A 17,189-nucleotide genomic window follows, 5' to 3' on the forward strand; every position below is an offset into this window, starting at 1 on the left:
TTTAGGGTTGTTCCAGGAGGAATCTAACACAATGGCTTGCACAGCTGTACCTTCTAGATCAGGGGTGTCCAAACTTGGGAACTTTAAGACTTGTGGACTTCAACTCCCAGAATATGGCTGGCTGGGGAATTCTGGGAGTTGAAGTCCACAAGTCTTAAAGTTCCCAAGTTTGGACATCCCTGTTCTAGATTATCTGGGTAGGCTCAAACTTGAGCTTTTTCCAATGCTCAATGGTGCTCCACCTTTGACTTTTCATGATCTTTGACATCACTGCATGAGATCAGTGAATGGACAAAGGAATTGCTAGAGTGATCTTATCCAGTGCTTTGGCTTTTTCCTCATTTTCCCCATTCAAACAGGCCAAAGATGGAGCGGCCCGCAAGTTGTAGGGACATTACATATACAAATTGTAGAGTCGTTCCCCCAGTGTCTTTGGGAAACCTTCTGACTTGATTAGGTGCGTAGGGATGTTGTGATCCAAGCTGACAAGGAAATGATCTTGAAGGACAGATATTAAAATTCTCCATTTTTGGACCAAGTCTCATCTGTGCTGAAATAAAGACCAGACAGAGCACGGGCCCAACATATCAGATTGGGCCTGTGCTTGCATGAGAGAACGTCTAGGGCAGGGGTGTCCAAACTTGGGAACTTTAAGACTTGTGGACTTCAACTCCCAGAATTCCCCAGCCAGCATAGCTGATCTCATGCATAGCTGGCTGGGGAATTCTGGGAGTTGAAGTCCACAAGTCTTAAAGTTCCCAAGTTTGGACACCCCTGTTCTAGGGCATGAAGGTCAAAATCATTCAAGATTTAAAGCCTTGGGAACTCAACTGCAAACTTCTGAGATTCGGGAAATCATGGAAGGTCATGTTTTATTTTAGGAATGTGTAGTATTTTATATACTTTGGTATGTCTGAATGTGGTTTTATTATGTTCTTATTAGTATGTTTTGAAAACTACTTACTTTTTTTTATAGTTCAGCATTATATAATAATTGCAATAAACAAACAAACAAACAAATAAATATCACACAGAGGCCTGAACAATGAATATGTGTGTGTTTATCTCAAAAATGAACTTTTTCCCTGTTGATACTCTCATCCCAGTGAAAAGGCCTGATGAAATGCCAAGTTTTTGTTTGTTTTTTGTAGAATGTAGATCTATAAATATACATGAGTTGAGCAGTGGTGAGTAGCTGTGGAAGTGTTTTTGCTGATTTTTGGGAGGACATTTATTCTGTTCCCACTCACCAGATATCAGGCTCAAAGGCAACTGGAGCTGATTTTAATGCTTTGGGGAGGGGTACTTCTGTGTGCTTTGCACAACCCTAAGATTACTAAGGACAGCTGGAACTGTCGGCTCTTTACAGCAGCATCTCTAATTTGTTCTGGCCTTCAATTCCCAAATTCCCAGCTAACAAGACCATGAATTATGCTGGCTGGGAGTTGAATTCTGGCACATTTGGAAGTTGCCAGTGGCTGGAGCGTTGGCTTTAATTGATATCTCTTGGTGCTCGTGGTGTGCAAACTAAAATTAATACAATTCTTCCAGTTAAACAATGCAAAATAAAATTGCAGACAGAAGTGAAGATGATCTAGAATGGTTTAAAAAGGAAGAAAGGGAGTGAGTGAGCAATCATAAATCACCCTTTAGAAAGAAATCAGTTTACCCCATCACCAAGAATTCTGTTTCTGACCAAACTCACCTCATCCTCATTCAGTATTTTTTCCCCCATTTTTGAAAAAAATGTTGGTAAAGGTTCGTTTAAAACTGGCTACATCTCAAAAATAAACCACTTTCTGTACTGGCTAAAAAGAGTTAGAAATCAGAATATCTGTTTGAATCTTACTTCTGACTCAACTCAGAAGCTGGGCTTAACTAAACCTCTGTTATTCTCAACCAGTCTCAATCCATCCTCCAGTTGTAACATAAGAAATAAATAAGATAACTATTTTATTCATTTAATTTATATATATCCTCCGCTGCTTCTGGCGACTCCATGAAGCTAATACTACGTTATTAGCTTAGTTGATTTTTGTAAAATTGAAATTCAATAATTCAGGATCTGAATCTAGCACTTTAAGTATGTATTAAAATTATTGTCTAAACTATGTGAAAATATGTATCCATAAACAGTCTGCTTTTTGAAAACAAAATGTGTTTTTAACAGTCTATTCTAATGCTTGTGTTAAAATGCCTGTTGTTTTTGTATATATGTTTCCTCTATATGCATACTATCATTTAAACAGAAGTGACATAGGAAATCTATGGCTGTTTACAACTGATGGTAGAAAAATAAAGCATAGGATTTGATTATATTTTCCATATACTTGCAGAAGGGTGAAAGAATTTGCATCTTTCTCATTGAAGTGAACTGGAATTGCTTTAATAAACAGTACCCAGCTGGATCAGTCCACCTAGTCCAGGGAGGATCTGTTCTCAGACTGAATGACCAACTACACAAGGAGGTCACTAGTGTCACACCCAATGGCTTTAGAGGCAGTCAAACCATCACCTAGAACAATAGATTAACACTGGCTAGATTATGTTAATTTGTTCAACACCCTGATTTTTTTCTTTCCATTAAACCCTGTACAGAGAATAGTTTTCATGCAAGGAAAGGTGAAAAAAACCTTATGATCAAGTAGTTTTCTTAGTAACAGAGACATTTGCAGGGGTGGGGTGGGTAGTAAAAAAAATCAAGATGGTAGCTACAATTATGTGACCAAGATTACATACTTATTCCCCTTTTTCCATACCCCTGCCCCATGGACACCTCTGATGGAAGTTTGCTTTTTCCTTCTTTCAGGATTTTTTTGAAGCTTCCCCCCCCCCCCCCAAATATACAATAATGTGTACATTGAGTTCCAAAAGATCAGGAACAGAAAACATTGTGAAGAATCTCTGAATGGAATTGAATTGTTACACATTTTTATTTTAGGTGGTTCTAATTATGGCATCTTTCATCCATTTTTATTTTAGAAAAAGCCATTTCTCTTGATTTTGGTGCTTGAAGCTGATTTTCATATTCCTTTCTTTAGATTGTATAAGAGTAACAAATATAATATCCATTCAGAATCAAGAGCTTCTCCTATTGATTCTGATGAGTGAAGGGGTTGCATGAGATAGATAATCTGATCCTTATGGACCTCTACGCATAAGTAAGCCTCATAGAACTCAACAATGAGAAGGCTCTGTTAAGTGGAAGCTTAAAGTTTCCAAGGTTTGATAAAATACTCTTTTTAGTCTAGTTTTAGTTCTGTAAAGTTTACCAAACCCACAGTGACTGGTCTTATGGATGACCTGTGAGGTATTCAAGGTAATCACTTGTATTTCCTGCTAGAACACTTCATGGCTTTGGATATTTTTGATCAAAGTATCCTAATGGACCATTATGTTCTGACTGAGGTTCCCCCAGAGCATGAGCAGACTCCTTGTCCTGACAAAAAACCCTTTTATTAATTTACTGTGAATTCTGCTCATTCACAGTCAGCAAAGTCTTTCAAGGGAGTATTTACAGTCACAGACCTTATCTGGCTTGAAGAGCTGACAGGCCGATATCTGCAAAACTTGGCAAGGAGTCTCAGCGAATGATGAACCAATTAAGCAAACTAATAGTCTCTGGCAAACTCCACATCCCTTTTGCTCTTCTTTTATTTCCTCTGGGAGGTGCCATTCATCATCTACCTGTGGCTTTTCTCCCAAGTCAATCCCTGTTCTTTAGCTGCTCCTTTCATCTGGCAACTCTGTGCATGCGCACACTGGGAACAGGCTCCAGCTGTTCATCTACCTCACTGAAGTCTGACTTTGAAGGCAGCTGATAACTGGCATATGGCTCTGGCTCCCCTCTCTGCCTCTGACAAAGAGCCCACATCAGAGCCTTACCCCGACTCCAGGACTGGCCCATGTTCTTCCACAACCTCCTCACTGTCTGAATCTGCTGCCAGTTCCACTGGCGGGCACCAACACATTCTTCTTCTTTTCCCTAAAAGTTCCAATCAATGGAGACAGTGGTGGGAAAACATTATATCCTCCAGCCCTCTCTTAGAGGCACCATCAAGGGCCAATGCTAGCATCCTTACTATTTAACATACAGTATATATGAAATAGTTGGGTGAGCTTATCTGTTGACAAGGCAGTCAGGTTTTAAAAGCATACTGATGATACCCAGATATTTAAGCAGAGGCTGTGATAGTACCCTATTCTGATGTCTGAAGATTGTTGAGTCTGGATGAGGAAGAACAAGCTCAGTTTGAATTCAGCAAAATAGATTTGCTGTGGATACAGAGGTCCTCTGACTCCAGAGACCCAACATCTTTGGTTCTGAACTCAAAGGTCCTACATGAAGAACAAGTGGCAGCAGTGGCCAAATTTAGCACTCATAGTATTACATTTAGTCAGAACCTTTTGCCTCCATATGGTACACTAGAAGGAGAGAAAACGGAAAAGTGGTAATCAGCCATACAGAATGGAGGATTGTTCCATTTAGAAGGAAGTAAGACTTTCAAAGGTTTACATTTATGTTTAAAGAAAAGCTGATAAATGGCCCATAATAGACATAATTGGCTTCAGGTTTGAGAAGCCTAGAGCAAGATCTGCTTAATGAGTCCTCTTTTCATTATTACAATCACTGCTTGCCTATCTTGCCCATTACACAAGGCAGATGGTGCAAGGCAAGCAGCTTTTCCATGTTTTTGCCATTATTTGCATGCTAAAGGAAGACAGATGAACCACTAGACTGGGAAACCCTTCAGTACCATGTGCCAGGAATTGGCAGTGTCTTGGCAAGTAACCACATGTCTTTAACAATAGCCCTGCTAAAGTATTGTTGGAACAGGTGTTGGCATGAAAGAAAATAAACTAAGCTTTGTTTAGGAAACTTCATTAGCAATTTCAGCCCATCTATACCTATCTGTAATCTATTCTTCTCTATAACAAAGACAGAGCAAGTCATCTGAAAACCTGAACTGCACAGAAGCAGATAGGAAAGAACTGAATTTAGAGACACAAAAGATGATAAAATCCCAGAGTGTATTAGTCCATATCAGTGTTGCTCAATCTCAGTAACTTTAAGATATGTGGATTTCAACTCCTAGAATTCCATAGCTGTATGGTTGTGAAAGCTAGAAATTGTCAGAATGCGGGGGGGGGGGGGGAGATATGCTTGTTCTGTACATTTCTTCAAAAAGTCCCTGATCAATGCAAAAGTTACAAAGGTGAAAGGCCTATTTTAATGCACACAAAGTTCTGGCAAGTAACATAATTCATAAGCAGTGCAAATTTAATTTACTTAATTTCCCATTGAAATCACCCAGAAAGTACTCTAAAAAGAAAACAAAAGGAAATTTGCAGGAAGATTATAAGTTCCTGGAACAGGAAAGAATGGGGGCCTTTTGTAGAAATAAATTAACTGAAGGGAGGTGCAAAGATAAAAGAAAGTGACTCTAAGGCTGACTTTTGTTACTATTTATTTTTCTGAAGTGAGATTAATCTACAAAATCTGTCCTAGGCAGAGCATATGAGCTGTTTTGTTTTTTTGTTTTTTTTTACAATTCTACTTAAGTCTTCAAAGTGGCGCAGTGATGGTAATTTCCTATCATATTCTCCCCAAAAAGCTTCCATGAAGGTTAATTTCTGTTTCCCTAATACCTGCTGATCAGTGGTGTGTTTCAATTTATTTTACTACCAGTTCGCTCGTGTGTATTCACCTCTTGCCGCTGCCACTACAGGTTCGCCCGATCCTGGGCGAACCAGCAGGAACCCACCTCTGCTACTGATGGACAAAAAAATATCACTTTACTGCTATTGTCATTTTTTAAATTACAAATGAATCTTCCACTTCTCTTGAAAGGTGAATTTGAATATATTGAGTCTACAAAACTTAAATTATTTCCCCTTCCCCAGATTTCTGATTTTTCAAGGGCTGAAAATTAGAATGAGTTTCAAAACAGCTTTAACATTTCTAGTTAGTCTTTTCAAAATACATTTTAGAACCTAATGCCACCCTCTTCTATTTTTTCAGTGTGGTCTTAAAGATGTCCAAAAAATACCTCTTAATAGAGTTGTTCCCAACCGTGCCATGATTTTACCTGGATCTAAAATAAAAATGGCCCTTTGGATGGGCAGAGAGAAGGGCAATTTCATGTCTTCAATGACTTTTAGTTTTCTGATTATAACTTATCATTGAAATGTTTCTAGTTGTAATTAAAGTTGAAGCATGAGCCAAATTTCAGCCCTTCTTCACCTCTGTCTTAGCCACAGATTATTCCCCTCCCCCAACAATGTACGGAAATGCAAATTATATACGTACACAGGAGCGCTCACAAAAAATCATGTTATCCTTACTTTCATATAAGCATGAAACAAATCATAGCATTGCAGACTTATTAATTTGCTCTCATTGTCAATGACCCAGGGGGACACATTTTTATGCCTTTGATTAAAATTCCCAGAGGAGGGGGAGAGATGAATATGCCCCCCATCCCATTTACTAGGTGTAAGATATTCAAGGTGATTAGTGAGTTTGTCATATCAAACTTATAAGAATCCAGGCAACCAGAGACAGTGGTGGGTTTCAAATTTTTTTAGAACCTCTTCTGTAGGTGTGGCCTGCTTTCTGGGAGTGGCTTGCTGGCCATGTGACTGGGTGGGAGTAGCTTGCCAGCCATGTGACTGGGTGGGCGTGGCCAACCTGTAAAATGTGGTGAAACTCACTTAACAACACTCTTGCTTAGCAACCAAAATGTTGGCTCAGAAACTCTGGCATTTGAAGTACGCAAGTCTTAAAGCTGTCAAGTTACAAGACCCTTGCACCCCTAACCCTTTAGAAAAAAAAACCTCAGGGGTGTTCAAACATGATAGCTTTAAGGCTTGTGGACTTCAACTCCCAGAATTCCTTCTCTCGCTCTTCATCTTGATGATGTGCGGACGGGCAGGGGGGGGGGGAGCTGGAACCGGTTCTAAATGGCACTGTAGATTTGTGAAACCTTTTCTGTAGAAGAGGTTAGAACTGGCAGGAACCCACCCCTGACCATAGATGACATTAAAAAGATACAAAAAGCTCAAAAGATATTTGCTAATGACTTACCTCCCATAAATAGGGAATTGGCTGTAACAAATATTCTTCTGATGTAAGAGAAAAATGTAGTAAACAAAGTAGTACTTTAAGAAAGTTAAGAAACAGGATTTTCCAAGCCTGCTATTCTATTGCTTAGTCTCCTGTCATACAGAGTTTCCATCTCAAGAAACTGTCTATCTGAGACAGGGGTGTCAAACTTAATTTCATTGAGGGCTGCATCAGGGTTGTGGTTGACCTCAGGGGGGGCGTGTCTGACTGGGGGTGAGTGTGGCCAACTGGGTGGGCATAGCCAGCTTGATGCCACTTCCCAAACTGCTGGCATGTTCCCTCTTCGCATTGAGGAGACTGGGCGGAAGCGATGCAGACTGGCCCTTTACATTTTCCAGGATGGCCCCGTGGGCCAGATCCGACCACATCACTGGCCGGATTTGGTCCTTGGGCCTTGAGTTTGACACTCCTGATCTGGGAAAGTAAGGATTTCAGGATTTAATACTAGTTTTTTTTCTCTGAAACTAGTGAAACAGCAGACAAACCACCTGATTGTCCTTTCAGCTAATATTTGTACGCACTCTAAGTCTGGCACATTTTTTCTCTCAAATTTCATAGGTTTCAAGAAAACAGCGGGAAAGGAAATAAATTATCTTTAAGCTACATGCACCAGATTTATAGCCTGGGTTAACAAAACAGAATATTTATGGTGTTTTTAGAAAAAAGGTCTTCTAATACCCTTCATACTTTTGTGGTAATTTTCTGAACAATCTTAATAGCTTCCCTTATACACACAGTAAGCCCAAGGCAATACATTCCCAAAACAAAAATACCACTTAATAGCTTGAAATATAGTTTCACCACCAGTATCACCACTCTCACTCCTTGTTTAGGAGAACGAAAGAATAAGATGATGCAGATAGAAGGAATTTATGCTACGAAACTTGCAAACTTAAATATGAAAGCTAAATGTTAAAAGTACATCTCACTCACAAGGCACATATAAACAAACATGGTGATCTATAGCAGCAGCCTCAAACCTTTTGGGTGTCAGGGATCGGTTCTGTGGAGGTAAGTTTTTTCCACAGACCGGAGGGGTGTGTGGCTTCGCGTGCTGCCTGCATTTCGCGGATGGGGCTTCAGTTGTTTGCACCGACCAGTTTCTGGGGTGCCGCAGACCGGTATCGATCCATGGACCAGGGGTTGGGGATCCCTGATCTATAGAACCACTCTTGCCTTGGCATGAAACAATCAGCACATCATAAAGAAATGGCTCTGAGCAAGTTGACAAAAGAACAACATGAGAAAATTCTCAATTCATTTTCTATGTCCCCCTTAATCTACAGTCCCACTTTCCTTCGCTACACCTCCCTTGCCTTCATAGGCACACAGTCAATTTTGTTCAGGACTGCTAGGCAATGGAGTGTAGCCTAACTGGCTTCCCTCACCCCTTCCAGCAATTTTATATTAAAAGGGCCGGTTTCCTATTGTGTGCAATTTGATCTGCAAGCAGGGTGCTAAGGTAGAAAGGGAATCAACGCGTAAAACTTATTTACTGAACAGTGGGGGAGAATGTCAGAGAAAGGGGACGAAATAATTTATTGCATGATGCTTATATGGCATCCTTCGCTCAATTTCTTTAAAGGGAGGTGAATAACAGAATGGGAAGTCATCTATTATATTGACTTCAAGCACATAATCCCTCAATGGAAGGACTGTTAGGTTTGTGGGTGAAGGTTTACCACTCCCTTTTTAACCACTCAGTTTTAAAATCGCAGGTTTTTGATTACGGAAACTCAGAGATCTCCAAGCAGTTTGTTTGTAGTGGGTGTGGGGAAACATTTTTAGTCAATATATTTGTTAGAAGTTGTGCTTGTTATAATCCTTTGAGTCAATATTGGCACCTGGCGATTACTTAGACAGGTGCACAGTTTTATTGGCAATCTTTTGATGTTTTTTTCCCTAAGGCAGGGGTGTCCAAACTTGGGAACTTTAAGACTTGTGGACTTCAACTCCCAGAATTCCCCAGCCTGGCTGGGGAATTCTGGGAGTTGAAGTCCACAAGTCTTAAAGTTCCCAAGTTTGGACACCCCTGCCCTAGGGCTAAGAAAGAAACTGTCCCAAGGTTATATGTAGGTTTCTGAGTCTGAAGACTATAATTCAGGCTTCCTTATTCCTAGTCCAGCACTTTAAAATACCGTACCAAAGTAGCGCTCTTCATTTTTTAAGGTCTTTGCCTTCTTCTGAATGTTTCCCACTACTTCCCCATCTAGCCTATATAATCTTGATGTTCTTTCTCTGATCTTGTTTTACTTTTCAAGTGCTGCCGAAGTCAGCCAGCAGGTCTAGGAACTACTATAACTTAAAACAAGTCTAATAGTCATTTGTTTGATTCCTACTGATGCCATGTACTATTGTTTTTTTGTTTTTTTAAAAAAAATCTCCACAAAGTCATCAGGAATGAAATAAATAGGAACTGACTTAGAATTAGAGCCAAAGGTATGGCTTCTTTACATTCCTATACTGTACATACATACATAGGTTAGTTCTTAAGTTTAGTTCTTAGTTTACAAGACTTGATCTTTGAAATTGGAGCAATTTCTTTAAAAAATGAAATCTAACGTATACCATTTAATCTAATGTTATAGAAAATGGTAGTATGCTCCTGCAAAATTTAAGTTTGTTAGCTACAGGATGTCTTTCGTGCCAGGAATCAAATACTGGTAAATCCACCACCCCAGGTATTACTTTCAAGAGGAAACTTTCATTTATGCTTCCTTAACAACAAATATAAGGAACTTGATCCGATCAACAAACCCTTGACTGTTGATGTAGCTGGTCAGGGTTTCTTGCGATTCATAATAAGTTTTGGGGGAAGTCCAAAAACATGTTGCTCACTCCAGTAACAGATATTGTTGAAATGTGATTTGCTGTGAAAAGAAGAATGAGCAGCCGTAAGATTATAAAACCTAAGGACGGGTTGTGGCTTCAGATTTAAATTTCCAGCTCCCACGATGGATGACAAAGCTAAATTCAAAGATGGAGTCAAATCCCAGCTGGCTTCCTCTTACAATGAAAAAGAAGAGATCCTGTTAAATAAGCAGCTTAGGATTCTAAACTCCCTGAAGAAACAGGCTGAAAATGCCATAATTCTTGACCAAAGGATCTTGTACAACAGATTCACCAGGAAGCTCAGGAAATCTGAAGTGGCTCATGCCAAGCTATTCGGGGATCGAGAGCTTGTCAAACAGCTCTCTCGGAGTCTCTTTCCCAATCTGCATTCTGTTGTGACTGATGATAGTAAGAAAGCGATTGGAGTTCTACTGCAGAATACAGAAGCCCTCAGAGCTATTTCAGCTCCATGTAGAATTCAGAAGCAGCAAGCTGCCGTCTCTGTCACTAACAGTCACAGCAGCTACAAAATCTGGCAAGGTAAGGAAGCTGAGATTAAAGAGCGACAGAATTCCGTTCCAGCTTCAGGGGAATTGAATGCTCAACCGCAATGTCGGAAGAGAGTCACCTCAGGTGCTAAAGGAGTTTCTGAAGGTCAGCTTGTTTTTATTCAACCTGCCAGCTCTGCTAGATGCAAAAGACCCCATACTTCCTGTCATCAAGAAAGTGGCAGATTGTCCAGTGTGAAGTATGGCTTTGCAAAAATCTACCCCCAGCCATTGCATTCGGCACATCAGGCTACAGAACCTAGTATGTCTTCATCCCCGAGATGTCCAGAAGGGGATTTCTTGATAGAAAAATGCCCAAATGCTAAGAGCAGAAGTCGTAAACAGAGACCAAATTCAAGGAGTCTTTTCTTGAATTTGGACTACATACCTTTAGAAATATGCAACAAGAAGAGTAAAAAATTTAAAGTACACAATTATGACTTTTTGAATGATAAGATCAAGCTCTTTCTTGAGAAAGTTGCCACTTTAAAACAAGAGCGACACTCCCATTTACAGGACTATTACTCTGACAGACTGCAGGAACAGATAGGGCAGAAATGTCAGATAAATCGGGATTTTGTATGGGATAACACTCAGGAGCACAGAAAATGGAATCCAGTAGGTAGAGAGATCAACCATCGAAGCATTACAATAAAGAAACTGGACATGGATTTCACCAAAAAAGACAGGCCATTAGATATTTTAATATGGGAATATTACAATAAGTTACTTACTGAAGAGAATCTCATTGAAAGACATTGGCTGAATAATAGCCCTAATCAACTGATTACAAAATAAGACTTGGACAATTTTCTTTCCAAGATTAAGAGCTCTTCCGGGATTAATATTGACTAAAACAGACTATCCTTCTTTTAGTTTTCTTAAGTGGTGCTTCATCATTGACTAGAATCTAAGTATATATTGGAAATATGTTCTGCAAATGTTTTCTATTCCTGCCCTGTGAAAAACAGGCAGGGAAAGTTAGTGATCTTAACTGTTGTATCTTAAGAGTGATCCTTACCAATCTTCTATAAATTTGATTAATAAATATGAAAAATGTGTGTAAATCATGTACTTTTAAAGTTTAAGCTTGTGGAAACAGACATTTCCTATCTTTTCTGCACCATATTCCTATTAGTTGGTTTAAATGCATGTTGATCTTCAGTGTAAGTAATCAACTTTTATTCTACACTTTGTCACCATTCAGATGGTATTGATTTGGGTAACCTGAATCATGAAAAAGTGTAGAATAATAGTTCATTACTTATACTGAAGATCAACATTCATTTAAATGCCATGATTGTAAAAAAATAATAATTGCTTCTTAAAATATGAGAGCTTAATTTGCAGCAAAAATTAAACTGGGACATTAATTATAGATTACAAAAGTATTCTTTTAATATTAAAAAAATCATATATTTAAATCAGATCCAACCATTTAGCAAAAATAACAATAATGCTAGGATCCTCTTGGTATCCTTTTCATCAAGTTGCTTTTTCTTATCATTTTTAAGAATTTGATGCTGTTAAATTCTAAAATGATTGAACATTATAGTTCAGTTTTTTGATTTTATGCAAAATTAAACTTGTGAAGCAAGGGGTTGGATGTAGTAATCAGCTCTCAGTCTCTCCATTTCTTGGAACAAGAAATTTACAATTTACCATAATTATTTTTCTGTCTCTGTTAATACGCAAGTATGTTATTTATGTAAATAAAAACAGGTTAAGAATTAATTCTTATAATAATTGAAATGGCTTTGCCTGTGAATTTTTATTTATTACATCAAATGTACTAGAACGGGGATCACTAAGAATGCAACACCATTTTTTGAATCTCAAAATTATCCTGTACTTTTGTCATTTTATTTTTGAACAGTTATAGGCCTGTGATGAAATGAAAACTGAAAACTAAGGGCACTCAGAAAATGGTACACTTTTCCTCCCTCTTAATATGAAAAGAAGACCAGGGCAGGCTGTCCCCAGAAGAAATGTCTATGGGCACATAATCCATGTATGCCATGTTGGTCCTCTATTAAAATGAAAATGGCTTTCCTAACTTGATTCCTAAGATATATTCTCTCTTTGAGTTTATCCCAGGATGAAATTTCTGGTATTGGGACTAAAATGGAAGGCTTATATTTTTAATATCCAAGATTTCATGAGCCTAGTAAGGAAAATCAATAGTTCTAGTGCATCCCAAAATAACTTCTTGGTTGTTACTGTTTAAATCAGAATTACACACAATTCATGTAATTTTAACCTATTATAATTCTTTGCCATACAATTGTCATACATGGAATCTAACATGGGTCTTATAGCTCAAGTGGAGGTCTTGGAACTTGGGAAAATTCCCAGCAATTTAAGGCAGCTGCTGGTATGATCTCTACAAGGTAGGCCAGCTCAGAAACTATCCCCACAGGAAGACTTTAGCCCAAACAATCTAGTATAATCCTAGCCTTCCTTTGGAATCAGTTTTCTAAACTGGTCTATCTCCAATAGCTGAGATCAATCTTGGAAGTCTGCTAATGTTTTACTTTTCCACGCTCATATGCCACCAATGTATCAGGCCTTAAGGCAGCGCCCCTCCGCCTCCAACCATTTGGGCACCAGGGACCAGTTCCATGGAGAGAGGTTTTTCCATGGACTGGAGGGTGTGTGGTTTTGTGTGCTGCCTTGCATTCTGCGTATGGGGCTTTGCTTGTTTCGACAGCCTGGTTTCTGGCATGCCACGGCCCAGTCTATGGAATGGGGGTTGGGACCCCTCCTTAAGGAATACTTCTGCTTGTTTTTATGCAAATTATTTCCACGGTTTTCTAAACTGAGGAGTATGACATTTAGCAATATCTAGAGATCAGCTTCCTGTAGTCGGTTTTATATTCTGATTGAATAATTATTTTTTTTATTCTGAGGATCTTTTCCTTGTTGTTCTTCTCTGCACACTTTTTAGTATCTCAACATCTTTTTTACATTGTGGTGACCAAAACTGGATGCAGTATTCCAAGTGCGCCTTTATCAAGGATTTATAAAGTGCTATTAACACTTCACATGATCTTGATTCTATCCCTGTCTTTCTATTCTATGATTTTATTCTTCTTCACCAAGAAATTCCAATGATTTTCAGACCGAATATGATACTAAGAACATGACTTTTTTTTCTTTGTCACTGGACCAGCATTGTTATTTTTATTTGACATTGTAGTAACAGAATTATCTGTTTCTATTACTATTGTTTTAAAAAATAAAGCAATCCTGAAAGACATTTTCCCCTTCCAAAGATTTCAGAGTTTAGTCTTTTTTCACTAATTCCAATTCTGCCCCAATTGCAGGAATAGCTATCACCAAGGCACAAGCTCACTTCTGCACATCAGCTGACATTTACAGTGAGAGGAACACCACCTGTATTGTCTTGATAAAGCATGTATGATCCTTTTATTCATACTGTAATAGCAGCCATGAGCAGTGTGTAGGGTTGCTCTGAAGAAAGGTAAAAGTTTTACATTCTGAGCTTATGATATGCCATGTAAAAGAGAGAAGTGAATTTAGGATTTACTTTCTATACATTGAAGGAATAACTTGGAGTATTACAATGCAAATGTGTCCTTTAAAAAATCATTTCCCCCTGTTGCTAGATGAGGAGAGAAAAAAAGCATCTCCTTGCTGCAGCACTGTTCATATGCTTTGATAAAGGAACAGCAGTACATTGTTTAAAAAAGCTTGCAGGGAAGACTGAATTGTCTATTTAAAATGTCAACGTAAGAGAAATCAATAGCTTCTTTTTAAGTGCACTTCACATGCATTTGTTTATAGACCCAACATTCTGATTTCTCCCACATTTTCCTATATTCTAAAGTTGTTTGGCTGAAATGCACTTTTCCCAGTAAATATTTTCCTGAAAAAGAAAAAAAGGTGAAATTAACTGCGCTCACATTTCTATCTGGCCAGAAATCTTGCTAGTTAAAAACCCGGTATGCTACGAGACAAGACATGTGAAAGACAACGTATATAATGAAATGACTTTTAGTTTTTGTTTAATTGTTGTGCTGTGGCTAAAAGTAAAGGTCTGAAGGCTGTAATTTAACATTCCAAGTTCTCCCTTCCATCTTTATTGATTCTAATGCTTTTCCACAAATGTCTTTGGGGGCTAGAACAGCAGTCATTGCATCACACCATTTTGTTTTCCAAGACTTCAAGTTTCAAAAGCAAAACTGTTCAAAAAGTACAGTTCCCGATTTTGATTTGATAACTGGGACAAAAATGTAGCACATACTTAAAGGTTACACAATCTACAAATGATGGCAATATTTTCCTTGGGAGAGTACAGTTTTGTTTTCTTGTAAATACTCAAAAAGGCTCAACTTCAAGCAGTAATAAAACACAAGCAAAAGTGATTTAACCCTTTAAAATAAATATTCAGGAAAACCTCTCTGTACATACAAGTGAAAGAATATGTAACACTTTCACGCTAAAAGAAAATAATTTGTTCATAGAAGCAGCTGAAATCTGCTGTTCCAGCCCAGAGTCCCCAAGTGAAGAAGGGAGGCCCAAATACAGGTGACTACGGTAGCTTGCTTGCTATAGCTTATGGCCTTTTGTGGGTTTTCTCTTATTGATTTTTGGACAGGGACACCATTGCCACCAATCGTTTTATCCCTTTTATTTAATTCATTACAGCATGCCAAATCCTTTGGCATATGTGATGGCCTTCAACAATCTCTCCTTAAGTTTCTCTTTGCTGGAGTATTCCGGAAGCAAGAGGACATTAAAGCATGTATGAGATGTAGGTAACCTGGAGAAGAAAGAAAAGAACCGAGTCTCAGAATTGTCTTGAAATACAAACAGTTCAATTAGCTTAGCATAAGAAATACTGATATTTTATCCGTGTTTTATTTTTCACTTTTTAAAGAATCGGGTTATTCAAATGCATGGGTGAATTTATGGAACCCTCATTTGGGATGAAGTTGAAAACCTATTGCTTAACTACATTTTCTACCTATTTCTGAATTTTAAAGACTTTACCTTTCAGTGTCAGGGCCATTTTTGGCTATAATCATCTTTAGTTTCCCAAGTCCTCCTACTGGTGCTCTGTCTGTCCCTGTTGTAAACTGGAGGAAGAGTCTTTTTTGCTCATCTGTAAATGAATGGACTATTTCCCAAAATTCCCTGCAGAAGTGAAAATGAAACAGAAAAAGAATCTATGCAGTACAAATAACACAAATGACTGCTTAGGGATAATCTGCATAAAACTTGCCTTTTGACATTTGTTTCAGAAGTAGCCAATACAAGATTATAATCATCCCAAAGGTGCTTTTTCAAGAGGCAATTGGATTTTCTGGTTTTTCTTTGAAGACATTTTTGTTTCTCATCTAAGAAGCTTCTTCAGCTGTGACTGGATGGTGGGGAATGGAAGGGTTTAGACTCTTTGCAGACAATCTAACGTGCTCATACTCATTTGACCAGATGTCTGCAAGGAGTATAAATCCATTCCTCAACATCCAGCTAGAGCTGAAGAAGCTTCTTGGATAAGAAATGAAACGTCTTCAAAAAAAACCCAGAAACTCCAGTTGCCTCTTGAGAAAGCACCTTGGGGACAACCATGAACTGGATGACTGAGAATCTCCATAGGCACAAGATTATAATATAATTTTTTGGTCTCGTTAAAGACATAATCTCTAAAATAACTTATACAGAAGGAAATCTGGTTACATCAGTCCAGCTAAAATATGTGGATTGCAGAAAACTTAGCATAGATTTATTTTCTTTTTAGGAATAATTGATTGGGGTATTTCAAAATTATATGAAAGTGACTTGTCAAAATTAAAATCCCCCAATGTATGGAGACTACAACAGGTCAATTATGATGCCTGCATAAGCAGAGTATCTCATATATTCCCATGGATTTTACTATGACCAGATTCCATCTTTAATAGTGGTGACTTTCTTATTACCCACTTTTGAGGGATGCAAATAGCTTGCTTACACCAATGCAGTGAAACATCTCTCAAGTTACTCAGTTGAGAGTAAGAAAGCTTTATTCACTCGTTAGAAATGAGATGTCTAATGTCTCCTTAATACAGTCCAAGAGTGTTGAAATGCTAATAAGCACATACCGCTAGCTGGTAGAAAATACAGGAATGGTGAGACAACTTGGTCTTGCCCTCTTTTTTGGAAAAGCCCAAGAGGTCTCTATGCCGACACAACAAAGTTGTATCAACCACTCAAGGCAGTTATGAAATATAAGTTATTGATACATGATACTTAAAAAATAAATTTTAAGGCGTAAAGAGACTGTGATTCCAATATATGCCTACAGAGAGTTAACTGATGCTTTATAGGATCTGGCAGTTTGAAAAACAGGAAATGGAGATCACTCCAATTTTTACTACTTTTATTTTAGCAACCATGCCCATCACCTGAAATTTCTTGTTTGAAAGTCTAGCTAAAGATCGAAGGCTTTCAAGTTTCCCCCTTTCTTTTAGAATTGTGAGACCTGTATCATATTTGGCTAATCTCGTTTGGAGATATAAGTACCACTTTCTGTAACTGTACATAGAAAAGCTTAGTCCCCATACCTAATTATAAGAGAATCTCTGGTGTAGCCACCATCATATTCTGTGGTTTCTTCTAGGGCTTGGAAGTCTAGATTCTGTAAATAGAATATACTGTATCACCATTATACAATTTAG

General features: G+C 38.3%; 1 protein-coding gene across 5 annotated transcripts in view; it reads right to left on the minus strand.

The window, feature by feature from the left end:
* Positions 1 to 14,579: 14,579 nt before the first annotated feature.
* The window catches only part of UBE3A (ubiquitin protein ligase E3A), a 46,866-nt gene continuing 44,256 nt past the window's right edge, over positions 14,580 to 17,189 (minus strand). For all 5 annotated transcript variants that reach the window (XM_081946015.1, XM_081946014.1, XM_081946017.1 and 2 more), the window contains 3 exons: positions 17,076 to 17,149; positions 15,523 to 15,666; positions 14,580 to 15,292 (listed from right to left, as the gene is read on the minus strand). In XM_081946015.1, the coding sequence (XP_081802141.1) occupies positions 15,172 to 15,292; positions 15,523 to 15,666; positions 17,076 to 17,149 (339 nt within the window). In that variant the 3' untranslated portion in view covers positions 14,580 to 15,171. The remainder of the gene's footprint in view (positions 15,293 to 15,522; positions 15,667 to 17,075; positions 17,150 to 17,189) is intronic.

The sequence above is a fragment of the Natrix helvetica genome (assembly GCF_964273705.1).
Source record: "Natrix helvetica genome assembly, chromosome: 3".
Lineage (NCBI taxonomy): Eukaryota > Metazoa > Chordata > Lepidosauria > Squamata > Natricidae > Natrix > Natrix helvetica.